This window comes from Stenella coeruleoalba (genome assembly GCF_951394435.1).
Source record: "Stenella coeruleoalba genome assembly, chromosome: 4".
Classification (NCBI taxonomy): Eukaryota; Metazoa; Chordata; class Mammalia; order Artiodactyla; family Delphinidae; genus Stenella; species Stenella coeruleoalba.
In genome coordinates this window covers 51,849,969-51,877,581 of record NC_137149.1, presented here as the reverse complement: position 1 = coordinate 51,877,581, position 27,613 = coordinate 51,849,969, and the positions used below count along the sequence as shown (strand labels likewise).

General features: G+C 43.1%; 1 protein-coding gene across 2 annotated transcripts in view; it reads left to right on the top strand.

Annotated features, from left to right (window-relative positions):
* Window positions 1-27,613, top strand: part of SEL1L3 (SEL1L family member 3) — a 100,222-nt gene that overhangs the window by 26,354 nt on the left and 46,255 nt on the right. For both annotated transcript variants that reach the window (XM_079919745.1, XM_079919744.1), the window contains exons 6-11: window positions 1,743-1,801; window positions 8,760-8,892; window positions 10,802-10,934; window positions 12,435-12,575; window positions 22,582-22,793; window positions 24,484-24,663. In XM_079919745.1, the coding sequence (XP_079775871.1) occupies window positions 1,743-1,801; window positions 8,760-8,892; window positions 10,802-10,934; window positions 12,435-12,575; window positions 22,582-22,793; window positions 24,484-24,663 (858 nt within the window). The remainder of the gene's footprint in view (window positions 1-1,742; window positions 1,802-8,759; window positions 8,893-10,801; window positions 10,935-12,434; window positions 12,576-22,581; window positions 22,794-24,483; window positions 24,664-27,613) is intronic.

The window sequence follows — 27,613 nt, the reverse complement described above, 5'->3', positions numbered from 1 at the left end:
GAGGGGGTACTTTAGCACATCACTGGAGGTTGGCAGATAAACCAGTTTGGAGTAGAAATTCGCTGCCTATAGAACTCTAATAGAAGAAAAACATGTCTTTAGGGTGAGAATGTGGAGAATCTTGAATATCATGGAATTTAAATTTCTAGTTGCAAGGCAGCACAGCGTCATCGAAGCTTTCGGAGCAGAAGAGTAAATCAAAGTAGTTCTTTAATTAAAGAGATGAATTTAATGGCAGAGTACATGATCGGGTAAAACAGGAGAGAAGAATTAGGAAGACCAGATGCAGTGGAAAGAAAAAAGAAGTAGATTTTTTTTAGTAAACTTTTGCCATTTGCCCTTTCGTCTTTCCATCCCATCTGGTCTCTCTGATCACATAGGTTCCAGAATAGTACTTATTGTTTTTCTACACAAAATCCAGCTCTGTGGTGAGACTACTATATTCATTGCTTTGACTAAATGGACACATTGGCTTAAAGTAAATGGTTGGTTTACAGAAACAACTGGTCTGAGTCATTTTCTTCGCTGAACCAACATGCTCTATATGGCTGAATTGGGTTGGATTTTATGGGTTACCTTTTCTTTCATAGACATGGTGTTAGAGCCACATCTTTGACAATCTAATTAAGTCAGAATGTGTTTTCTGAACACTTGCTCTGCGCTAGCACTGGGGGGAATAAAGGGAGCCCCTTAACCCCAGGGGCTTATGTTGTAGTCCCAGACACGAGAAGAATACACGGCAGCTAACAACATTTGCGACGAAAACATTGTCACCATTGAAATGACAGCGACAGTTCTCAGTGCTGAGGGAGAGAGGTTGGAAAGCCACAGTGCATGAAGAACATTCATCTCCTGTCTTGTTTTTCCCCCTAAGGCTCTCCTGGAATCAGAGACAAATTCCAAGAACTCCTTGTAGTATCTTACGCATTTCCTTGTCTTTTTATGCAACAAGCTTTCAAGCACGAATACGCCAAATGAACCTTTGGCTGGTAGTGTGGAAGTGTCTACAGCCCACTGGGGAAAACTGCATTATAGATATTTTTATCACATTAAGTCATTTGGAGGGACTTTCCTGGTGGACCAGTGGTTAAGACTCGGAGCTTCCACTGCAGGGGGCATGGGTTCGATCCCTGGTCGGGAACTAAGATTCCGCATGCCGTACAGTGTGGCCAAAAAAATTCTTTTAAATAAATAAATAAAAATAAAATGACCGAAATACTTCTTTAAAAAAAAGTCAGGACTTCCCTTGTGATGCAGTGGTTAAGAATCCTCCTGCCAATGCCAGGGACACGGGTTCGAGCCCTGGTCCAGGAAGATCCCACATGCCACGGAGCAACTAAGCCCGTGCTCCACAACTACTGAGCCTGCACTCTAGAGCCCACGTGCTACAACTACTGAGCCCCCGTGCCACAACTACTGAAGCCCGCACGCCTAGAGCCCATGCTCCACAACAAGAGAAACCACTGTTCGCCGCAACTAGATAAAGCCCACTCAGCAATGAAGACCCAACTCAGCCCAAAATAAATAAATAAATTTATTTTTTAAAAAGTCATTTGGAGAAATTAAGTGTCTTAAGTCTCGAAATATACACAGGGCTAGTAAACTGCTCCTTTTATTTTTTGCAGAAACTGATCAGGTGAAAGACTATGAAGCCTATTTTACGAGTAACTCATATCCAGGACTGTATTTATGATGTGGGGTCTTGAGGCATAACTGATCCTTGTGTATCTCTCCCAACATAGATAGTAGTAACCACCAGCACTGGACAGGATTTGAAAGACTACCATAATCAGACCATTAGGTAAGTGTGATTTTTCTTTTGATTCAAAATTTGCTGGATGAGGGTTAAGGAACCTTCCTATGTTAGCCCTCAACCCTGAAGTTATTCCCACCCTGTCTGATTCAGTTTTTTCAAGCATGGAATGTGGCTAATCTTTGTACTATTTTTTTCCTTTTTAAGTGTACAAAAACTCTCCATGTGTTCCCCACAACCTTTTTTTTTTTTTCCAAGCAAGAGAAACTAGTTCTCTCTCCAGATCTCACTGTAAATTCTTCCTTTCATGACACTTTATAATTTGTTTTCTTTGAAAATTATCTTCTACAAAGGATTTGGAAAAACAAAAGTATTAATGTTGCTTATTGAGAGGGTTTGGTAAGTTTGGCCTAGTATAAAACATAAAAGGAGACAGCCTTCATATTTATGTGTATAAGGTAAATTTGAAATGTATGCAACTATTGATATTGGTATAACTTTTCAATCTTATATAACGATTCCCTACAAGAGTTACAGAAACTGAGAATTGGGTCTTTTTCCTCATTTGTCCTATATTTTTAATTTGCTTCTACATCCCTGTTTAAGAGTGGGTCACATAGTGTCAGAAACATGGGGCATGAGCTCTCCTTTAGGAACTCGGGATATCTCACCATAGCTAGATTTTATATATATCTCAATATATATAATGTCTATGTCTATGTGCAAATTCAAATGCTTAAGAATAAGTAAAGAACAGAAACAAAAATTAGCAGCTTCCTATGTATAATTTAAAAAAATATATCAGGGGACTTCCCTGGCAGTCCAGTGGTTAGGACTCCACACATCCAGTGCGGGGGGCACGGGATCAATTCCTGGTCGGGGAACTAAGACCCCGCATGCTGCACGGTGCGGCCCCAAACAAAAAAGTATAAAAAAAAATGTATCAGGACTGTTGGGCACTTTGGCTGGGGGATGGGGGGGAGGTTCATTCCTTCATCCTTTAGTCATTTCACTACGCTTAGCCAAACACCGTCTCTCCAAGCAGGCTCCGTTCACTCAGTCTCCACACAGTCCCGATTTTCTTGGAAACCAATTATTAAAGAAAGGAAAGCAAAGAGGGGTGATGACAGCAGAGTAGGGGACATACGCCCTACTTTTTTTTTTCCCCACCATTTCTGTTTACATTGAAGTCAAACAATTTCTTTTAGGCTCTGGGCACATAGAACAATTCTTATTTTCATGACTGGATTAAAGGATTAGAGTTATAGCGAAAGGCGAAAGCAGTGTTGTTCCTTAGCCTGCAAAGAGAAAGTCAGGGGGTGACTTGATAGCTATATTGAAGCACAGAGGCTGAGGCCTTAGAAGTCTTAAGCGCACCAGGTGGATTTAGACCAGTGAGGAAGAATTCAACAGATACGCGTTTTGTTATATAACCAGCGGCCATGGGATCTTCTATGAGGAGTTTGAGGATAGGAAAGGCCTGGGAGTTTGCTTTGGAGAAACAGCGGATGTGTGGCCCCTTTAGAAATCTCTTCGAGTGCCCTGTTCTGCCCCAGAAATTAAGGGTTTGCATTTCAGGATGTGAGGTCTAAAATAATACCTGCCCTTTCTCCCCTGACACCCACATGCAACCTCAGACACTTTGGACAACCAATTGAATTTCATAAGCTTTTTTTTCATTTTCTATGTAAGGGCTTCCTTTCCTCTTAGATCCCAGAAGTGTAGATGCTGACATGAGCGGAGCGAATCACAGTAAGATCCAGGGCTGGGAATGGGTGAGGCAAGGGAGGCACCTTCCGCATAAAATGTAAGGAGACACCAACAAAACTTAGTCATTCTATTAGTTTGCCAAGGCTGCTGGAACACAGTACCGCAAACTGAGTGACTTAAACAACAGAAATGTATTGCCTTGCCGTTCTAGAGGCTAGAGGTCCGAGAGCAAGGTGTCAGCAGAGCTATGCTCCCTCTGGAGGCTCTAGGGAAAGATCTGTTCTAAGCTTCTCTCCAGCTTCTAATAGTTCCTTGGCTTGTGGCAGCATAATGCCAAACTTCACGTGGCATTTTCCCTGTGTGAGTGTCTGTCTTTGTCCAAATGTCCCCTTTTTATAAGGATACCAGTCATATTGGATTAAGGGCCCACCCTATTCCAGTATGATCTCATCGTAACTAATTATATCAGCAATGACCCTATATCCAAATAAGGTCACATTCTGAGGTACTGGGGGTTCAGACTTACACATATGAATTTGGGGGGGGACACAGTTCAGCTCATAACGATAGTCATGATAAATAACATTTAATACAGTATTTTTAAAAATCAAGATTAATGTAAAGAATCCATGATGAACAAAATTGCAAAATTTTAAGTAAAGATGGAGTCAGTATGATCCTTAAGATTCCAGAATCCAGGACTGATTTTCAGGCACGTATCAATTCAACAACCTGGTGAAGGCTTTGAAATGATTCCTTACCTGGTAATACGAGCAGTCCCCAGGCGCAAGACTTCCCCTTACCACCGTCTCAGCTGCCCTTCCTGGGACCCCCTCCATCGATAGAACAACTAAAGAATTAATGTTGGGCCCACCTGGGATTCCAGTGGTTAGCTATTAGGAATCTCAATCACCAGAGAGATTTCAGAATGGGCCAAGGTAGTAAGCTAAACATCAAATATTGTAGATGGTTATAGGTGTTCCAAGGAAAGCCTCTTAATCCTCCTTTTTATTTGTTCTTGTAAAATAAACATAATGATAGCTGTTATCCCGCAAAAGTGGTGTACGAAGATCAGTAATTAAGCGCTCAGAAGTTCAGTGCTGCACCGCCTGAAAGGCTGCAGTAACAACTGCAGACTTGTCTAGTGTCGAATTCATTCATCTGTCCATCTGTCCATCCATCCAGTATATATTCATTCACCCAACACATTTACCACATGCCTGACACAGTGCTGGACTCTGGGAATAAAACAATGAAAAACAAGAACATCCCTGCCTTCATGGAACTAAAAAATCTAGTGGGGGGAAGAAAGATCTTAAACAAATACATTCACAAATAAATTTAAAATTACAGATTGTGATGAATGCAGGGAAGGAAATAAATAGGTTGGCTTGAGAGGATCCCAAAGGAGCCAGCATTTAGACCAGGCCCTGAGGAAGTGACACGTAAGATGAGATTACTTTAAGGGGTGGGAGGGACAGCTGTTTTGAGGCTTTAAATTCCCCTGCTGAAGAACCCATGAGCAGGGACTTTCCTGGCGCTCCAGGGGTTAAGACTCCGCGCTTCCACTGCAGGGGGCCCGGGTTTGGTTCCTGGTCAGGGAACTAAGATCCCACATGTCCCTGCCATGTGGTGTGGCCAAAAAAAAAAGAACCCATGAGCCAAAACTGTTCCCTAATTCTGAGTGAGGCCTAGTTAAAGACGGAGGCAGGCAATCCTTCCCCGCTGCTGGGTCCTCCACAGTAATAAACCGGGGCACTCTCCCACATCCAGATAAGAGTAGAGATAGTTTGCCAGCTTGTCTGAGGCTTGCGGAAGGGACCGGCTTGGGCTTTTGAACTGTCTAGCTCAGCTCGTACGTCAGCAAAATTGATGACCATCAAACAATGCACAGTGCAAGGAATCCCTTGCAGTCTTGGTGCAGCCACTGAGAATTTTAGGAGAAAAATGTGGAGGCACTGATGTGGAGGGAGACCGAGCTGGAGAGATGTTAGTTGTATTATAATGATGATAAACAATTGCAATCTAGTACCATAGGGACCAAGTAATTTATTGATTAGTTGAGAATTCAGTTAAAGCAAAGATCTATAAAAAAAAGTGTGTAAATATTTTATTTTAATTTAAACTATGGAAATGTACATTAATTTGCCAATCTATCTAGCTAGAGCCTTGCCTTTGAGTATGGGTCTACTGATTGGAGTTCCCTGTGATCTTTCTTGCATAAACGGTACCCAATTTCTATTTCTCCCAAATGAAAAGAAAACAAAGACACCGGTGAAACTATCAGAGCCCCAAATCCATCTAGATTTCTTCAGTTTCTTTTTCCAGCTGTCCTAATTCCACAATAATTTTTTTAGTAACCATTCTTTACTGAGTCTACCGAAAATATTCAACTTAATTTTTAAAGAATGAACATCTCTTCTCCATCCCTATTTTATTGGATCACATAAGATTGAATTACATTGTATGGTTACAATGACCATACAGTTGGCAATTGACAGGTTTGGGAGCAAACACATCTTCCGTAAGCATGCAACTCAAAAAATGGCAGCAGGGACTTCTCTGGTGGCACAGTGGTTAAGAATCCGCCTGCCAATACAGGGGACACAGGTTCGATCCCTGGTCCAGGAAGATCCCACATGCCACACAGCAACTAAGCCCATGCGCCACAACTACTGAAGCCCACGTGCCTAGAGCCCATGCTCAGCAACAAGAGAAGCCACCACGATGAGAAGCCCGCATGCTGCAACGAATACCCAATGCAGCCAAAAATAAATAAATAAATTTAATTTAAAAAAATGGCAGCAAAAGTCCAAGTTGGACTAAGTTAATAATAATAACTGTAGTTAACAGCTATGGCGCCTGCTATGTGCCAGGCACTGTTCTAAATGCTTTGTTTAAATATTAAATAAATTTTCCCAACAACCCTGTAGATAGGTACTATTTTTATCTCCATTTAAAAATGAGAAGACAGGGAATTCCCTGTCGGTCCAGTGGTTAAGACTCCGTGCTGCCACTGCAAGGGGCCCAGGTTCGATCCCTGGTCGAGGAACTAAGATCCCACAAGCCAGACGGTGCAGCCAAAAATTAAAAAAACATTTTTTTCAAATAAAAAAAAAAAAATGAGAAGAAGCCTCCAGAGAGGAACCTCCAGCTGGCAAGCATCCAGCGTGTTGTAGGGATGAGCCGTGAGGTGAGCTGGTGAGTTGATTGAGCAGAGTTCTATTATGAGAGCTTCTACTGCAGAAGCATTGCTTTGTGTCCCCTGAGTGCTGGGTAATACTTCATGAGGGTAGTTGGAATGTTCAAATCTTTCGAAGGTCTTGAAAAATTTAATCAATTCACAGCTCTCAGAGATAATTACTTTGTGGTCCCACGTAAAAAAAAAAGAGAGAAGAGACCGTCACCTTAGTGCCCTTCAAGCCTGAGATTCCAGAAAAAGAAATAGCAGGAAATAAAGCATTTCTTTTCCATGTTAGTTGCCTTTGTAGAAAGCTGATTTCTAAGTGTTCCCTCTTGCCGCCATCGGTTGTTGTTGTCAGAGTGTCCATTTCTTCACCTTTTTGTCTTCCTTCCAGCCGGGAGCACCTGCCCAGGGTTGGGTTTCTGCCTAACAGCCCATCCTCTCTCCTGGGATGACCCCCGGTTGCCTGGTTTCTCCGACCCAACCACTGGCTGCTCTGTCCCATCCGTGTCACCCTGGTCCATCGCTCTTGAGGCTGCTGGGCTCCTGGTGGCCTGCCTGACATGCTGTGTTCTTCCCTTCTGCTGCCCTCTGCCCTCCCTGGCTCTTTTTGTCTTTGCCTGGCTTCTCACTTGATGCCTATCTTGATCTGCCCTTGCTGTTCACATATGCTCTGATGGCACCTTGTCCACGCATTCCTATTTTACTTTCTGAATAGATAATAAATGCATCGTATAAAAAACCAAAACAATGTGAAAAGGTCTACAGTTAGATGTCTTGCTTCCAGCTCTGCCTCCATCCACTCCATCCCCTAACCCCCATGCCATGTGGAAAGACTTTTATTAGTTTCTTATATATACCTCCAGAGTTTTTTTTAATGCAAATACAAAAAAAAAAAAATCCATTCTCCTCTTTCTTGGATAAAAATATATTTATTGTTCTGCTCTTTCATTTTTATTTTTTCACTGAACAATGTATTTTAGAGATTATTCCAGGTCAGTACACAGAGCCCTTTGTCCTTTTTTAAGCTGTATAGATGTCCAGGGCCCATTGGATGGATGTGGGTACCAGTCCTCACTGACAGACACCTAAACTTTTCAGTCTTTGGTGGATGTAAATAATGCTGCCAGGAACAACTTGTGCATTTTATTCATGCTGACCCATTTTTTCCCTCCATTTTCCTTCCTGATCCTTTAAGTCTTTCAGGACAAAGTGGACTTCCAACAAATCACCTGTGCTGACCGCTTATCTTTGGCCAAGCCCTTTGACCTTGCTGTGGCCTCCTTCTCCTAACTCTGAATTTGACCTCAGTTCTTATCTAATAGGGTATGTTTTTATTTTCCTCCGCATCCACCTTCTATCTATGCAACAAGTTTTCTTTTTTTCCTTTTAGAGCAAAATACTTCCAATTAAAATCAGCAATTCCAAATAATTCCAATGATGCTAAACAATTTCACCAATATCAATAGGTGGCGCATATTAAGTACTTATGGTGGAATTTAGGATTACCAGAGGGGAAGGGTAGGGAGGTAGCTAGGGAGTTTGAGATTGACGTGTACACACTTTTATCTTTAAAATGGATAACAACAAGGACCTACTATATAACACAGGGACCTCTGCTCAATATTCTGTAACAACCGGGAGAAGAATTTGAAAAAGAATAGATACATGTATATGTATAACTGAATCACTTTGTTGTACACCTGAAACTAACACCACATTGTTAGTCAACTATACTCCAATGTAAAATAAAAAGTCAAATAAAAAATAAATGAAAAGGAAAAAAGGTACTTATGGTGGGCCAGGTGCTGCTAGGTGCTGTACGTCTTTACTTAAACCTCTTATCAATCCAGTAAGCAAGGAATTATCATTTTACTAATGAGAAGACTCAGTCTCAGAGAGGTTAAGCAACTGGTCCAAAGTCACACAGCTGGTAAATAGCAGGGTTGGGATCCAAGCCCAAGTCTGCCTGACCCCACCATGGTCTCATCTTCTAGAACTAGAGTGAAGGGTTTGCAGAAATTTGGAGTTTTAAGTCAAGGAGAAAGAGTCTTTAAAAAAAAAAAAATCTGTTCAAACCCAGAACTCTTTTAACCCTTTGTTCTTCTCTAGCTTCCGAGAGGATTTCCATTATAATGACACTGCTGGGTACTTCATTATTGGAGGGAGCAGGTATGTGGCCGGCATTGAAGGGTTTTTTGGACCCCTGAAGTACTATCGCCTCCATGCTCTGCACCCTGCACAGGTGAGCCCAGGGGACCAAGGAGTTTTCGAATGCTTATGGGTAATGGGCGTGTGGCTCAGGGCTGTGGAACCAGTCCAGTGTAAACAAAAGATTTATCTAAGCCGGGCCTCGCATCGGCTCTGTCACCAAACATCATTAGTATTGAGGCTTCCCCCTCCACCCTGCAAACGTGATAATAGATTTTTGTTAACGTTTGGTTCATTTAGTACTCATAAAATGGAAACCATTTACTTCCTCTGTTTTAATAACTAGTAGCTTAATTATAGAGTCGATTTTTATCCGGCTGTTGCCTATCCAGTGATTAAGCTAATGAAAGGAGAGAGTCTTAGCTATTTGGTAAAGCTTCTTTTATATGCTATTATTTAAAGTATCAAAGAGGAGACAGTCCAGCAAATAGGACTCTCGGTTCTGCTTACTGGTCTCTCCAGAAACGTGGGCCTTTGGCTCACACTGGGTGGGTGGGCTGCGGTGGTGGAGACCATAGAGGGCTCTGTAGTCAGCACTGAATTCTCAAGTCCAAAACCCACCCACAAATGGAATGGAATTGTCGGAGTCTTCAGGCCAGCTCCAGCAGGGCTGGCGGCTATTAGAGGGGGGCTGCCCCATGAGGGAAGCTTCACCCTGGTTGCTTTTTGTGCCTTGGTAAGGAGATCACCGGATACCTAAAAAAGGAACGTTCTTGCGTTCCTGTGACCTTGTGGGATTTGTTCTGGGAAAAGCAGGAGTCACTAGGCAAAGTCAATTCGGAAAAATGGGGCACCTTATCACCCGTAGGTCATCTTAGAGCCCCTGTTGAGATACCGGTATAAGAGGAAAAACATGAAATTCTTTTATTCATACGTGCAGCCAATACTTATTAAGCACCTACTATGTGCAGCCAATACTTATTAAGTACCTACTATGTGCCAGGCTGTGTGCAAGATGCTGAGGCATCCAAGATGAATTAAGGTGGTGGCTTTCAAACTTTTTTTTGAAGGTGGTCCACAATAAGAACTCTATTTAATAGCATGAGCAGTACATACGTAAGCATATATAATGCACATATACATACATACACACATAATATATACATATATATATTATATATATATATATATATATATAACACAAAACTGAAATAAGAATTTTACTAACAATACAGATTCTTGCTATGTTCAGTGTACTCTGGTATTTTGGGTTCTGCTCTGTAAAAAACAAAATCACTGCTGGTTACAAACCACTGAACTAATTTCACAACCCTCCAATGGGTCATAACCCGTATTTTGAAAACCACTGAGTTGAGATAAGGTCTCTGACCTTGAGGAGCTCCTTGCCTGGGCCTTAACCAGATAAGTCATGAAAGAATGGGGTACATGCTTTAATAAAGATGTGAGTGCTGTGTTTGGCAGTGCCGAGGTGCGGTCCTCTGCATCGGTACATGTATGAGGGTGGGGTAGGCTGTGAGGGAGGCTGCCCTGAAGGGATGACCTTAGATCTGGCTCTTGGAGGTTGAGTAGGAACCTTCTAAACAGAAGACAAGGAGAGGAGGCTTCCAGGCAGCAGGTGCAGTACTGGTAGACTTGAGGTCCTTTGGGAGCTCATGGGAGATGAATGTCATTTTCTGGGGATAGCACATAGCGGCGGGGAAGGGAAGAGGATGAAGGCCTGGTCTCTGGGAAATCCTAACACTTAAGAAGCTCTGCAGAGAAGATGCCACAAAAAGAAGCTAGAGGGAAGCAGTCAGAGCTGGCGTGTCCTTGAATTACTAGTAACACCCTTCCTTTGAGAATCCAAAGCAGATGATCTGTGTACAAACAAGCCACCTGGTGCTATCAATGGGAGAAGGAAATCCACCTGAACGTAGCCTCATGGGTACCCATGGGTGTTTGATGACAATTGTTGTTCATTCTGTTTTCTTGCCTTCTTGTAGATATTCAATCCCCTACTTGAGAAGCAACTTGCTGAACATATCAAGTTATATTATGAAAGGTGTGCAGAGGTTCAAGAAATAGTATCTGTGTACACATCCACAGTACAGCAGGGGGACAGGAGACAAGAAGCATGTAAGTATTGACTTCAGGAGAGCGATTTTTAGCTCCAGGCATTTGTAGCAACACGCTTGGCTTCTTTCATAAGGGGGTTGAAATAGAACATATGTGACTTGACCAATGGGGGCAAGTATGACCTCCCCAGATGGATGCAAATGATACTGTGCCTTCCACCTAGATCCCACCAAGACCAACAGCCAGCAAGAACCCAAACCTGCCTCGTGGCTTCAACTAGCTGTAATTTAGTTTAAGAATATAAATGAGAGTGTTTTGAGCCTCAAATTGCATTATTCCCATCCATAATGGGATCTTAGGCCAGTCTAAGAAAATAAAAATGAATTGGAAAATAAATTAATCATTAGAAATGTTTCCCCATCGGTGCACTTTTGTCTTGGACCATTAATATCTGAATATAAGCCTTCAGAAATGTTGAACAATGGCTTTGTTGTTTGGGGCTGGGTTTTAGTTTTTAAATCTTTGAAATTGACTCATTCTGGGAGACATTGGTAACTTTTCAACAGAAGGAATGAATTTCAAATAGACTGCTTCCGTGCCTGCCCGTATTTGCAGACATCCTTTCTTTCATACGGAGTTTGTATCTGTTATAAAACTCATCCCGTCTTGTCTTCCAATGTTCCAGCACTTATAAATTTCTCTGGCTATAGATCTTCTTGCATGATATGGTGGCACTAGAGTTAGTCACATATGTTCTTTCTGGAAGAGAAATTCCTGTGGGGCCTTTGCCATCAGCAAAAGTAAATTGAGTATTTCAGTCCTGCCTAAATAATCTCAACATCTCCAGAGCCGAGCTTCCCATTTCAGACCATGGAGGAATGGATACATGTTGAACATACCCCATTCTGATAGGGTTCACATAAAATGGTCATAGGAAGTGATTAGAGATGGTGATAGGTAAGTGTAGAAAGGCAACACTTCTGCAATTTAATTTAAGAATAGGCTATACTAGTCTCCCAGCTGCTGCTCTCACCGCTGAATCATCCAGAAAATATGATGCAGTCAGAAGAGGGGAAGATATATAGGAATAGTAATATCCCAAACAGGAAAGAAACTGATTTTGATAGCTGATGTAATTTCAGGAGAGATACCCAGAGTCAGAAGGCCGGTCTTACATGCTGGTCTGTTTGGTGGCATTGGGAAGATTCTCCTAACATCTTCTACTGCCTTTCCTCCCTGGGGGGTCCCTGTGCTTTGTTGACTCACACTGCCAACAAAATGGCCTAGATATTGCCTTCCTGGGGACCAGTCCGAGGCCATCTGCTCATTCTGTAGAATTATTCAACAGCCATCAGCAACTTTGGCACATTTCCCTTGGACTTGGCTTTGAATCTGTGACCTCGAGGCAGAGGCATGTAGCCAATTTCAAATCCCTGATGCACCCAAACCAACACCCAGTAATGCTAAGTCTGACCTCTTATTTCTAGTTCCCCATAGAGGAAGGGAGTTAGAGAGGCAAGGCTTCCCTCTAATGGTATCCTGTGCTTCCCTTTCCTGTAGGCGACCTCCGGAATTCCTACCTGGACCTGAAGCTCAGGTACGGGCGGCCCTCGACATGCAGAGCCCTCCTCTGGGAGAAGGAGCTGAAAGCCAAGCACCGAAGCTTGTTCCAGACCTTGCTGGAGATGGGTTTGGTGACAGGTAATTGAGTCTGTGCCTCGCTCGCCTTTGGACGCTGGTTAGGAGGGTCCCTGTTTTTCTGCTTTCCCTCACCCTCTTTAGTGATTTATGCCTTGAAGTTATTTTTAACCCTAGTGTTCTAGCTTAATTTCAAATTTAAATTCTGCCCTTAATGTGTCCACCACTCAATGTATCTGTGCACCTTTTCAACCCTAAATACAAAAACTTAAATTTAGGAATCACTTGAGCAATTCTTTATTTAAAACCGAGGCCACAAACAGGCAGCTGACAGCCAGAGCTGGCCCCCAAATGTGGCTACTTTGGCATACACACTGTTTTCAATTTTAAAAAAATTAGTTACAGGGATCTAAAAACTTCTATGAAAATGCAAATTTCTAGCGTTTCTCAGAAGATCCAAAGATCTGGCGACGCCGGGCCTCCGTTCCTGAGTGGCAGCAATCCCAGAGGTGTGTGGTTGGGACAGGCAGGCTCTGTCCATCCACAACCCTTCCTGCCTCTGGTTGAGCACCTCCTGCCAACTTCAGTCATGGATCTTACCTTCCCCGGGCCCTCAGGCCCTTGAACTTGAGACCTTTGATTTGAAGTACATTTTAAGCAGCGTCTCAGGAATCTGTGTATATTTTGCAAATGTGTCCAGCTTAAGTCCATTGTGATTTAGGTTTGCATAGTAATTAAGTACATACTGTAAGACTACAAGGAATCTTGAAACAGTGTCTGTTAGGAAGAGAAGAGAAGCTGGAGGTGATCAGCCTGGGGAAGGGAATGAGAAGGAGGGTAATGAGAACTATCTCAACGGTCAGCATCAGCCCACGGTATTCCTGGGCATATGACCAAACACTTGGACCAAGGCAATGCAGAAACTGACTGCTGCTGCATATAAGAACTTCCTAAAAATGGCAGTGTCCAGTGGAATAGACTCTCTTTGCAGATAGTGATTCACCCTCACCCCATCTTGAAAGAATTCAAACCATACAAGATATTTCATCTTTGGTTCATTTGATATTTGCTGAGTGACTGCTCAGTTACTTGACTGGACTTCAGAGGTAAGTAAAATAGTACAAGGTCTCTGCCCTTGAGGGACCGACTTGAAAGCAAAGAAAAATGGTAATGCATTTTTAAAAATAAAAGCTATGGGAGTAACTGGCAAAGGCACAAAGAAGGGAGTGGTCAGTTCTACTTGGAAGTCTAGGGGGCTCCAGGAAGGCTTCCTGGAGGAGGTGACACTGGGATTGATTCTTGAAGGGTCAATTGATGTTTGCCAGATAAGCAAGGTGGGAGTAGGTATTGCAGGCAGAGTAGAGGCAGAGAGATGTGAACAGCATGTCATTTTTAATGACGTGCAAGGAATTTGGGAAGCTGGAGAAGGCCTGGAGAGTGATTATTCTTTTTTTTAAATTATTTGTTTATTGAAGTAAAATTGATCTACAATGTTGTGTTAGTTTCAGGTATACAGCACAGTGATTCAGTTATATATATATATATATATTTTTTCAGATTCTTTTCTGTTATAGTTCATTATAAGATATTGAATACAGTTCCCTGTGCTATATAGTAGGTCCTTGTTGGTTATCTATTTTACTTACAGTAGTGTGTATATGTTAATCCCAAACTCCTAATTTATCCCACCCCCTTCCTTTCCCCTTTGGTAACCCTAGGTTTATTTTCTATGTCTGTGGGTCTATTTCTGTTTTGTAAATAAGTTCATTTGTATCTTTTTTTTAAGATTCCACATATAAGCGATACCATATATTTGTCTTTCTCTGTCTGGCTTACTTCACTTAGTATGATAATCTCTAGGTCCATCCATGTTGCTGCAAACGGCATTATTTTGTTCTCTTTTTATGGCTGAGTAGTATTCCAGCGTGTATAGATACCACATCTTCTTTATCCATTCATCTGTCGATGGACATTTAGGTTGCTTCCATGTCTTGGCTATTGTAAGTAGTGCTGCAGTGAACATTGGTGTGCATGTATCTTTTTGAATTATGGTTTGCTCCAGATATATGTCCAGGAGTGGGGTTGCAGGACCATATGGTAGTTCTATTTTTAGTTTTTAAGGACCCTCCATACTGTTCTCATAGTGGCTGCACCAATTTACATTCCCACCAACAACATGAGAGGGCTCCTTACTAGAGCTCAGACTCCATCCTGACAAGTTTGAGCTTTACCTTGTAGGTGACAGGGACCTGTTGAAGGGTTTCAAGCAGGGGCTAGAGGCGTGATCAGATCTGGGTTTTTGAGGTCACTCTTGTCAGCAGTGGGAGACTGAGGGAGGTAGACTAGAGTGCTGTGGAGCTGGAAGCAGGGGGGCCACTGCATGGCCCAGGGAGGAGAGGATGGAGGCCTGAATGGGACAGAGTGATGTAGATGGAGCCAAAGGATATAAGGGGTTGGCTCTGAGGGACTTCATCACTGCCTGGATCCGGGAGAGGGAGGCCATGTGGAGTCAGGTGTCAGCATAGCCTCTGCAGCCAAGTGACCTGATTCTGATATTAACTTAGCACTTACTAGCTGTGTGATCTTGGGCAAGCCACTTCATTTCACTGAGCCTCAGTTTCCTCATCTGCAAAACGGGGATGACAGTAGTCCCTCTCTTGTAGTGTTGGGTTAAGGAATTGACACTTAGAAGAGTATGGGCACTTAGTAAACTCTATGTAAACAGCATTTCTCAATCTTGGCACTACTGACATTTTGGATAATTCGTTGTTGTGAAGGATCTGTCCTGTGTATTGTAGGATGTTTAGCTGCATTTCTGCTCTCTACCAACTAGATACCAGCAGCACTCTGTCCCCTCCCATAAACCTCCACCCAAGGGTGACAACTAAAAATGTCTCCAGGGCTTCCCTGGTGGTGCAGTGGTTGAGAGTCCGCCTGCCGATGCAGGGGACATGGGTTCGTGCCCCGGTCCAGGAAGATCCCACATGCTGCAGAGTGGCTGGGCCCGTGAGCCATGGCCACTGAGCCTTGCGCGTCCGGAGCCTGTGCTCCGCAACGGGAGCGGCCACAACAGTGAGAGGCCCACGTACCGCAAAAAAAAAAAAAAAAAAATTGTCTCCAGATATTCCCAAGTGTCGCCAGGGAGGTCAAATTGCCCCCGGTGGAGAATCACTGCTGTGTAAGTGTTACACTATTACTACCAGGCAAGAGACAATTGCTGGGTTTTCGTGGGTCTTCTGGGAGGTGGTGGAACTGCCCCCTGAGACAGGTGAACAGAAGAGGGCGACGCATGTTGGAAAGTGTAGGCTAAACGGGCGAAGACCACGTCACCCCAAAACTGGCTTTATGAGATTTCAGATATATTCAAATATAGTTTTACTGATTAGGAAAAGGAGTGAATCATTTTCACAAAACATTCTTTTTCAAGCAAATACTCTCAATAAAGAATGTTTGTGTGTTATTTTTACTGCTCAGAAGTTTCTTTTAAAGAATGCAGAATGATTTTATTATCTGTGGAGGCCTAGAAAGGGAGCTAATTAACCCAGATCATGAGCCCCCAAACCTTGACACTTGATGGGCCGCAGTGCTGGGGAGTCGTCACACTGCAGCACAGACACGCGTCCAGCTGCCCTTGGTCAGGCTTCCGGGGCCCATGCCTGGGGGGAGAGGGGGCACAGAGCCGGATTTGCCACTTTAGGGCCCACTGCTGATGCCCAAGCAGCCGGTCAGGTCCTTCTGGTGCCAAGTCGGCTTAGATCAGCGCCAGGGAGCATACCCGGAGGGGCCCCTATCTCCCTGGGCATGCAGCCACCTGCATTCCGCCTCTCCCTGCCATTTCCTGGGGCCCAGAAGCAGGTGGGGAGGGAGGGTAGGCAAATCTCCAGTACCAACCTCAGGCTCCCATTCTACCTTCACCCCCTATTTTTCTAGTTCACGTTGTCCCATCCATAGGGACTGGGGGCCTCCTGCAGGGGTAGGGCTTATACCCATTAAAATTCATCTCTACCTGGCACACTGCCCTTGCTTGGGGCCATCATAGTTAACTAGATAATCTCTGTGGTTAACCCTGGAGAGAGATTGGTGTCAGACATTGGGCCCAGTTTCTAACAATCCTGAGAGAAGTGCAGAAAATTTGATTTTGTAAATTGAGGGACAAAAAAAAATTACATTATTTACATATCTTTACTCTGGTCTCCTATAAAAAGAAGAGTAGTCAGACTGGTGTGACTATATATCTATTCCTGGTTCCTCACATAACTTTTGATCCAAGTTTATCCTGCTGTGAGTGTCTAGCTGGCTTTGGAGTGCTTTGGACAACTCTAGTCAATAGGAACTATGTTTGCATCATGTTTTCTGCTGCTGGCCTGAGCTGTTTGGTCCTGTTGACCAGTAGACTTTACTAGAATATCCTCATCATGTTACATTTCTTGTATCTGAGATAAGCTACAAGAACAGACTCAAGGATCAGATGTTGGCTGCTTAGAATTCTTGCTGTAGGAACCGAGTAGGTGCAGTAACAGAGATAAGGAATGAAACCGTGTGAGTAACTTAAGTCACTCGTATCACAACCTTCCATTCATTCATTCACTAGACAAGTGTTGACCAAGTGGCCCAGGATAGGACAAAGATGGGGCCATGTTTTGAATGAGAGTGACTTAGGTTAAATGCAAAGAAAAACGTCAGCTCCCATAGCTCCCACAAAGGGAATTAATTGGTGGAATTATTTTTTTCCTGGCATTAAAAAATATATATATGACAGCATGAGACAATGGCCTGTAATTTCTGGTTCTTTGCGACAGACTCACCCCTTTCTTGGCAGCCTCTCCTCACATGTACAGCCAACTCTACTGCCAGGCTGCTGCACGTGCACGCTTCAGACGGCAGCGTTTTCCCCTGACACTGTGTGATTTTAGATGGATCATCTGCTCTCCCTCTGAGCCAACGACGTACTTCAAAGGAGCCATGAGAACGGTGCAGGGAGTGCAGAGTCGGAAGCTTACAACCAGTAGGAGTGTCCTCTGCATTCTGCCCAGTGAGTTCAGGAGTGGTCACCACCTTCTAGTTGTTCCCAAAAGATTGAGCTCTATTTTTCTACTGCAATAGAGAATCCCCAGATATTTACACCCTCCCTCTTTAAGGACTGTAATTTTAAAAAAAATTTGTGGTAAAATGCATATAATTTAAAATTCTCCATCATCACCATTTTTAGGTGTACCCTTCAGTAGTATTAAGTACGTTCACATTGTTGCACAACAGATTCTAGAACTTTCTTATCTTGCAAAACTGAAACTCTGTAGTCATTAAACCACAACTCCCCACCCTGCCCCCACCCCCAGTCCCTAGTGACCACCATTCTACTTTCTGTGTCTATGAACTTGACTCTTCTAGATACCTGATATGAGTGCAATCATACAGTATTTGTCTTTGCACGACTGGCTTATCTCACTTAGTGTAAGGTCTTCAAGGTTCATCCATGTTATAGCATCTGTCAGAATCTCCTTCCTCTTTAAGGTTGAATAATATTCCATTGTGTGTCTATACCACATTTCTAACTCTTCTTATTTTTGCCAACAATTGCCATGTTTATTTGGAGACTAAAACGCAGAGCATGGAAATGGTAGAAACACAGTGGGGTTATTTAGTAACGCCAGGATCCTGTGTCCTTTAAGAGCTATGCCCACTGTTGTTCATTAAAGGACCTTTATCTTATCTTTTTTAATTCAAGAAAGCATCTTTATAGTTTTTAAAAAAAATCCACGGAGAGAGAGAAAGAGGGAGAGGGAAGGAGGGAGGGGGCGAGGGGGAGGGAGGGAGAGAAGTTACATATATAAAACCAGACAATGTGCACAGGACAGAAAAGTACAAGTAGTTTACTTTTGAGAGAGAAATAAGCCACTTCTTTGAGTCTCGGGAACCCAGTGGAGCTCATCAAATGAGAATGCAAATGAAGGATGTGCTATGTTTTTTTAAATCAGTAAACTTGGTGAAGATCTTTCCTTTTCTGGGTAAATGATATTTTCTCCTTTCACATTTTTTTCCCTTTTCAAACTTCTTCCCTGGATGCATTACACCTTTTGGAAGCTTGAAACTAAAAATAACTTTCCTGTTGTCTCATTCCCCTCATAAGGAATAAGTCTGCCTTTCTTCTCCCAAATTCTCCATCAGAGGCAGCTCTGGTTCCTTCAGTAGGTGACTACCTTCTCATTTTCTGCTTTTTGCCTCTTTTAATGATGAGTGTGGGCTTCCCTGGTGGCGCAGTGGTTAAGAATCTGCCTGCCAATGCAGGGCACACGGGTTCGAGCCCTGGTCCGGGAAGATCCCACATGCGGTGGAGCAACTAAGCCTGTGCACCACAACTACTGAGCCTGCGTGCCACAACTACTGAAGCCTGTGCGCCTAGAGCCCGTGCTCCACAACAAAAGAAGCCACCACAATGAGAAGCTCGCACACCACAGCGAAGAGTAGCCACCGCTCGCCACAACTAGAGAAAGCCCGCTCTCAGCAACGAAAACCCAATGCAGCCAAAAATTAAAAAAAAACAAAACAAACAAACAGAAACCAATGATGAGCGCACAAATGGTGACCTTGTGGTATTGCTGGAAAAAGGAAAAAAGAGCAAAATAAACAACGCTGTGCTACTCGGGGAGATTAAGAGTTAATGGTGGTGGTGCCTTTGTTTCCTTAGCTTCTGGTGTAGGAAGAAAGAAAAATGGGAAAATGACTCCTACTTCTATTTTGTTTGTTTGGTTTTCATTACTCCATTAATCTCCATAAATAAGGCATGTTTTTTAGTTATAGATCTACTAGAAAAAATGCATATGCTAAACCAGTTGGGTGAAATTAACAGTTTCATTAAATGGATTTTTAAATCACCAGTTTTACAATACCACCAGTGACATCAGAGCTTTGATGTTGTTCCACATTTGGAATTCAGACTTTAAAGAATGTGCAAAACGAGTGGTTTTCCTTTAGAAGCATTATTATTTTATTATTATACTCACTAGTGCAGAAAATTGTCTAGATTCTCTTGCAGAGAAAATACTGATTGGTAATGTCTGGGGGGAGTTAAGAATTTTAATAGGTAAAAGAAATAATGAAGGTTTTTCAACCTGCCTCTGTTTCAGTCTGCAAAGTGTTTTTGTGTGTTTGCTAAGGATTTGAACTTTGTAAAGGATCGCCCTCCTACCTGGGCGATCACAGTAATGATTGCTGGGATTCTGTGCCAGAGGTCAGCAGGGCAAGTGTTTCATTTGGACCTCCATTTGGCTTGGAGGCTCTTTTCTCCTCTGAGCCCCCAAAGCCCATGTCTGTGGGTACTCAGGCAAAGCTCATCATATTAGATATTTTTTTAATGCCTATTTTATTTTATTTTTTGTGTGAAATGGCTCTTTTTTTAAAATTATTTTTTATTGTAGTGTAGTTGCTTTACAATGTTGTGTTAGCTTCTACTGCACAGCAAGATGAATGTGGCAGAGCAGGTAAGGCTGGAATGAATCGTTAACAAACTGTTAATGTTGCTTTGCTCAGAGTGTGCACAGAGGGGTATCGGAGATGAGTATGTATTTAAAAGTAAATATATGAATAAGTAGGAGTAGGATTTACTTTGCAACTCCGTCTGAGTACTGCAGTACACACCAAATCTAGCGGAGAAGGTTCTTATCCTGTCTCATGGTTGGGTAGGATGGAATTTTTCTCTCAGCTATGCAAAGGGAGAATCCAAAAGGAGATCCCCGGCCTCCTGGTGGAAAAGAGGGTGATTATTCAGATACATCCCAACAGATGAGCAGAGGGAAGTGCTCGAGGATGTTCATTGCTGTGTTGCTGGTTATAGCAAAAGCAGTGGAAGCAACCCAAGTCTAAAAATAGAGAACCGGTTGGAAGAACGGCACTGCTATAGAATGCAATGCTATTGAAACTTTAGGAAGAATGAGCTTCTGACTGCTGCGGACAGGTATTCGTGGTATGTGGTTAATTTAAAAAAGAAAGTTGACAAACAACAACGATTTGCTGTCTAGCATAGGGAACTATACTCAATATCTTGTAATAACCTATAAAGGAAAAGAATCTGAAAAAGAATATGTATATATGAGTCATTTTGCTCTACACCTGAAACTAACACAATATTGTAAATCAAATATAGTTTGATAAAAAATTACACTCATAAGGGAAAAAAAGTTGAGAGTCCAAACCTATAGCGACTTTTTGGAAAGAAAATGTATATGTATATAGGCAGATAGAGGTGTAATGAATTATTGTCTATGCCAAGGAAAAGTCTGGAAGTATATACACCAAGCTTTCAACAGTTTATCTTCACTATTAAAGAAGGTTTGGGAGAGAGAGGACTTCTGTTTTTGTTTTATACAAATCTATATTATTTGTTTGTTTGTTTGTTTTACAACAAGCAGGTATATCTTTAGGGCTTAAAAACAAAACAGAGGAGCAAACTCCATGTGTTTAGTTAAGGTGTTGTTTTTAGCACCTACCTCTTGGGATGGAGAGTAAGTAACAGCAGATCCAAGCTGCTGCCTCTCAGAAGCCTGGAGAGGGCAGAGGTGTGGGCTTCCAGGAGCCAGGAGATGGGACTGCCTTAGCTCTGGGCGAGGGGGTAGGTGGGCTCCTTTGCCACAGCTCAGCAAGTGAAGGCATGTGCCCCCCTACCAGGGGCAGCCAGCCTGCCCGTGTGCCCAAAGGGATAGGCATTAGCTCATAACCAATTGTCTGGGTTTCACAATTTCATCCGTGGATCCCACTGGCTTCTGTGTTGATGCCTCGGAAGAGGCATCAACCTCTGCTGAGGAACTGCCCTTAAATTCAATCTCAAATCCTCTCACTGAGAGTTTTCCCGCATTGGAAACTCATCTCTGTTCATTCCTTGATGGAGCGCTGATAGAGTGAGTCTCTTGTTGCCTCCTGGAAGTTGTTAGTAACATTTTAATTTGGGATGGAATGAAGAAAATCAAAGAAAAATGTTGAGCATAATTCTTAGGGGGGAGAAAATTTTAGTTTTAAATAAATTGACCACATCTTTTAAATGCAAATTGTACCTATGCAATCCTATATAGCTGTTTGTAACGTAGACCTAGTAGATGCACAGAATAGAATTGAAAACGTTCATTGGCTGAATTAATAAAACGAGAGATGAATAATGTAGACGGACTTTAAAAGACTGTAACAGATTATAGGACCATATAACTTGCCCATTTGGACTTAAGAGTTTAACAATTTATGGGAGAATTAGGTAAAAGGAAGTATCATAGCTTAAGGCAGTTGCGTAAAAGAGGTCTCTACCCATGGTGGCAAGGTACCTATTAAGACAACTGGCTGCCGGTTAATCAGGAGGTAGGTGGAGCAGAGTGAGTAGGGATCTTGCTTTTGTGACCTACCAAGCTGGATTCTAAGCTTGGCTCAGCCGTTTGCCAGCTTTGGTAACTTCAGACAAGTTAGTCGACTTCTCCAGGCTTCAGTCTCCTCATGTGAAAAATGAGGACGCCAATAATAGTACTTACCTCTTAAACTATGTTTGGATTACATGACATAATTTGCATAAGACACTCAACCCAGTATTTGGCATTTTATAGGCCCTCAATAAAAGTTGACTCATTCTTTTTATTGTATTTAGAAACCCACCAGGAAAACCAGAAGCAAAAGATGATAAGAAAGGTTCTTGTGCTCAACTTTTTACAGCAGCACCTAGGAACTATTTCTGAGATAAAACACACCCTCCTTCAGAGTCTTAGAGGGAAAAAAAAAAAATCTCTCTGGCAGTTATGGTGGTCCTGACTTGGTGGTGAGTTACGCTGGGTAAATTACTCTCTTGAGGCGCTCTCTCAGCTATAGAAGGCACATCCTTTCCTCCAGGATACTAGGCTGTCATTTAGTGCCAAAGGAAAAGCTGTTTACAGAATGACACCCGCAACGGGTTTGATTTACCTCCCCAGAAGCTGGTATATATCAAGTCACTGCAGGACCAACCATATTAATAACTCAGGTGATTTAGTTGGCTGTTCCCACTTATTCTGTCGACCCCATGGTAGTTAATTGTGTGTTCTGTGAATTGTGTTATTTACAGTGCTGAGGAACCAAAGTGAATCCGTATTAGAAATTGGTGGGCGGATATTCGAGAAGGCTGTAAAGAGACTTTCCATTGTTGATGGTCTTCACCAAATTAGCTCTGTCGTCCCCTTTCTGATGGATGCCAGCTGCTGTGGATACCATAAAGCATCCTACTACCTCGCAGTCTTTTATGAAACTGGATTAAATGTACCTCGGGATCAGCTGCAGGTAGAGTATTTCACAGTCTCCAGGAACATCAGTTACCTGCCTTATATTTGCAGAGTAAGGCTCTCATGCCCCGGGTGGAACTGGGCATGTTCATTTTCCCTGGAGTCCTTTAAAAACTTTACACTCTGGGCTTCCCTGGTGGCGCAGTGGTTGAGAGTCCGCCTGCCGATGCAGGGGACACGGGTTTGTGCCCCGGTCCAGGAAGATCCCACATGCCGCGGAGCGGCTGGGCCCGTGAGCCATGGCCGCTGAGCCTGCGCGTCCGGAGCCTGTGCTCCGCGATGGGAGAGGCCACAACCGTGAGAAGCCCGTGTACCGCAAAACAAACAAACAAACAAACAAAAAACTTTACACTCAAGAAAAACAGCCTAAGGCTGTGGTAATTACAGGATCTCCCGACGTCAGTGAGTGAAAAAGGGCAACTTTATCCATTTCTAGACACAGCAGGGGATATGATTGGTATACTGTCTAAGGAATAGTTTGGGCAAGGCTTACCAGAATCCCAGTCATTCAAGAACAGGTGCCTCTTACCCAATTCTTGTAACTCTCCTGGCTGTGGGTCCAGCATCCCGTACGACGTTTTAGCTAAGTGAAATCATTTGGACCTCTAAGCAAAGTATTGTCACATCCAGCCTCCTGTCATTAAAATAAATGTCATACTAGACGGTTTTGTGGTATTGAATCCAAATTTATCATGCAACTTGCCTAACATTTGGAATCGCATTTTTAGAAGTGCTGCTAAATGGTCCCTGGTCACTTTTAGTGTTTTGTTTGTGCTCATGGGATTGTTCATCCTGGATCTGAAGAGACTCAGACTGTTCAGACCTTCCCAGGTGGCTGTGGTCCTTTCACTTGACTTCTTTGTGTGTGTCTCTGGCTGTAGAAGCTCATGGTTGAGGGCATGCTTTCCCAAGTCCCTGAGGCAGTCCCCACCGAGGTGGAAGAGGGTAGAAGATTCTAGCCCCGTCTCTGGCACAAAATAGCTGGTTGACCAAGGACATATGACTTCAACTTGCTGAGCCTCTGTTTCCTCAACTCTGAAATGAGATGGTTGGACCAGTCGATCTCTAAAGACCCTTCCCAACACTAGCGTTCTGGGAGTGTGAGGTTGGGACGTGGCCCACTATTCAGATCATCTGACCGAAGGTGACATAGCTGAAGTGGACCAAGGTCCTTAGAACAGTTGTCAGATACACAAAGAGATGCTGTGAGATAAGTCAGGGGAGGACTCCCAATCTTTACTGAGAAAAGGACAAAGGAATTTTCAGCTGTTAGACATTGAGAAGGACAGATAGCCATTAGAAAGCTCTTGGGTCTTCTTTTCTAACGTTTTTAAAAAAGGCATGTTAGGGGCTTCCCTGGTGGCACAGTGGTTAAGAGTCCACCTGCCGATGCAGGGGACACAGGTTCGTGCCCTGGTCCGGGAAGATCCCACATGCTGCGGAGCGGCTGGGCCCATGAGCCATGGCCGCTGGGCCTGCGCGTCCAGAGCCTGTGCTCCGCAACGGGAGAGACCACAACAGCGAGAGGGCCGTGTACTGCAAAAAAAAAAAAAAAAAAAAGGCATGTTAACTGGTTTCTGGAATGACTAGGCTCATATGTAGAGGTGAGGCCAGATGACCTTTCTATGTTGAGGATTTTATGACCCTTTTCTATAATCTTGTGAACACTGTCCATTTCTTCTTAACAGGGCATGTTGTATAGTTTGGTTGGAGGCCAGGGCAGTGAGAGGCTGTCTTCGATGAACCTTGGGTACAAACACTACCAGGGTATTGATCACTACCCCCTGGACTGGGAGTTGTCCTACGCCTACTACAGCAACATTGCCACCAAGACACCCCTTGACCAGCACACGCTACAAGGAGATCAGGTATGAGGCAGAAGTGGGTGGAAACGGTTATGGCCCTGCTTACTAGAGCTTCCTGAACAGTTTTATTAAGCGTCTGCACCTGTGGTTGGTTTATTCGCTGGCCTGTAGAGTACAGGCATAATCCAATGGAGAGAAAGCTTTCTTGCATTCTCCAATTCATATTTCCTCAGTGTGTTCTCAGGTTGAATGCAAGGACCATCCTACATCTATGCGTGAAAAGCGTGAAATCTTTTCATGAGTGAGAGGACCGGTATGGGGAGGGTAGATAACGGCCCTGGACAGATTTTGATTTTGAAAAAAATGTGTACCAGAAACATAGGCATTTTGTCTTTGTTCCAAAACCACGTGAAAGTGGTGGGGTCTGGAGATGTTAGTCAAATTAAGCGAGGGCAGTAAGCCAAGGGCTCCTCAATATGTCACCAGCAAGCGAGGTCTCCATAACGAAGACGCTCCATCCCTAGCTGCGTTCCCGCTGATGGACACCTTGAGAAGCGTCTGCCCATCACATGAGCCTCAGTGCTTACAGGTGATGGACAGCAGGCGATGTTTGAAGATCCTGCCCCATCCTGGATTAAGGACTGGAAGAAGGGCACTAACTCCAGCCCCTAATTTTGCAGGTTCCCACGTCTTATTGACTCATTAGGCAAAGAAATCAGTGGTTCACATCTGCCCAGAAAACACTGTGTTACATTGGACCAACTGATGGTTTGTTTGGGGGACCATGAATAAAAGGGTGTATAAAGGTGACAGCGTAAGAATAAAAAAAAAGCTGCCTTTAGATGATGTAATTTGCATCCAGCAGGAGTAGACTATGACGTGGTTGGCTTCTTGGCATGTATTTTTCTGTATCTCTTTCTTCAGAATGGCTTTAAGATGTTTTGATGGTCACAGCAGTTGAGTTAGTTGAGTTAAGTGCAAGTAGTCTGTACCAGGAGGTGGCGATGTTTTTCTGCAAAAGACCAGACAGTAAATATCTTAGGCTCTGCTTTCACAGTCACTATTGCAACTACTCAACTCTGCCGAAGACAATATATAAACCAATGGGGTGCCTGGGTTTGTGCCACCATAGACAGGAGGTTACTGCATGGTCAGATTTGGCCCTGGTTTAGGCCATAAACCCTTAATTTTCTCCCTTATGCTTGGTGAGTCTGGATGGATAGCAGGATTGTGGAATTTTAGGCAGAGCAGCTAACTGGGAAGCAGACCGTTCACTCTTCCCTGTGCTGCTCCTGTACTGCAGTCAGAAACCCCCAGTGGAGGAAACTTGTGCTTTGATCATTGGAAATGAATGGTTTCTGGGAAAGAAATCTACAGTGGCCACTGTACAGTTATGAAATAAATGACTCAAAGATACATGTTGTCAGTGAACATTAAACACGAATCAAGCTATAAAATGCCCAAAGGCTGTCTGTGTAGACATTCTAATTCTTTTAGAAAATAATGATTTTTTCTGAATAAACTTACACACTCTTAGCATTGTCATCTGTATTCTCTCAGCATATATAGGCTGTGTGCAAAATCTGACCTCAGTTTGACAGGAATTTATTTATTAATTGATAAAGGCTTTTTTTAAAGAATTCTTCTGAAAACACATTCAAACAAAATCAAGCCACAAAATAATATTGCCATTGTTCTGCTAAGCCTGAATGTGTTCATAAAGCCCCGTATGTATATATTATACTTTTAGGAATTCTAATTCAGCATAACTTAGCAAGGGGAGATGGTATGTGGCTAACAAGCGCCTTTTCTTTTGAAGATTTGGCCCATGAAGTGTTATGATTATGAAAGAAAATGTTTAATTGGTCAGAACCAGAGAAGATGAATAGAGAAGATCCATCCTGCAGCTGGAAAGTCGTGTGATCAAGAATCATAGATAGGAATTATACAGTTAGAAGAGTTGTGTCATAGCTCATTTTCTTAAGAATGTGTAATTAATGGTTTCTTGAGAATTTAAGCAGGTGTCATACATTGATTGAAGTGTCCTTTTGTTGAGAGATCTATTAATTCACCAGCAGCACATAACAAATGAGGAGATGTGGAAAGCCAGACCCCTAATTAAAAAACCAAGGATCCGTCAGTAACTTCTTTCTTGATTCTTGTTTCATTTTCTCTTTTATGTAACTCGTGGTTCCCATCAACTTTATCTTCTTTATTCATAATCTTGCTTCATGTCACTTCTTTATGATTTAGGGGGACTCTGCTTCAGGTTCAAGAGAAAGAAGATGATAGGGTTTTTTTTTATTTTTGGTTTGTTTTTGTGGCTGAATCACAAATGGATTCCTTTAATTCTCTTCGCATCTCAGTTTGCTCTTCTGAAAGGTTTGGTCCTCAGCCTTCTCTGGCTACACCTTCTAGAGGGCAGGGGGTCTCATCAACATCCCTGGTTTCAACTGCCCTCCACATACGGATGACATGCACATCTTATTCTCAGGCTGAGGTCTTTCTTAAAACCCCCATCTGCAATCGTAACATACCACAAAGGGAACACACCACCTCCTCCTCTCTATTCCCCACAGACACCTCAACCAATGGCACCGTTGTCCATGCCAGCAACGGGGGAGTCACCTTTGATCTGCCTATCATCCTACCAGCTCTAATCCCCAACAGCGTTACATGCAGCTCTCCATCATTTCTCCCCTGAGTGACTCTGACAGCCTCCTGTTCTACTCTGAGTTATGGAATGAATTGACCCCTACATTCATATGTTGAAGCCCTCACCCCCAGTACCTGAGAATGGGACACTGCATTTGGAGCTAGGACCTTTGAAGAGAGGATTAAGTTAAATGCGGTCATTAGTGGCCCTACTCCAGTATGACTGGTGTTCTTACAAGAAGAGGAGATTGGGACGTAGATGAAACAGGGGGACAGCCACGTGAGGACACAAGCTAAGGAGAGGGGCCTCAGAAGAAACTAAACCTGCCAGCGTCTTGATCTTGGACTTCCAGCCTCC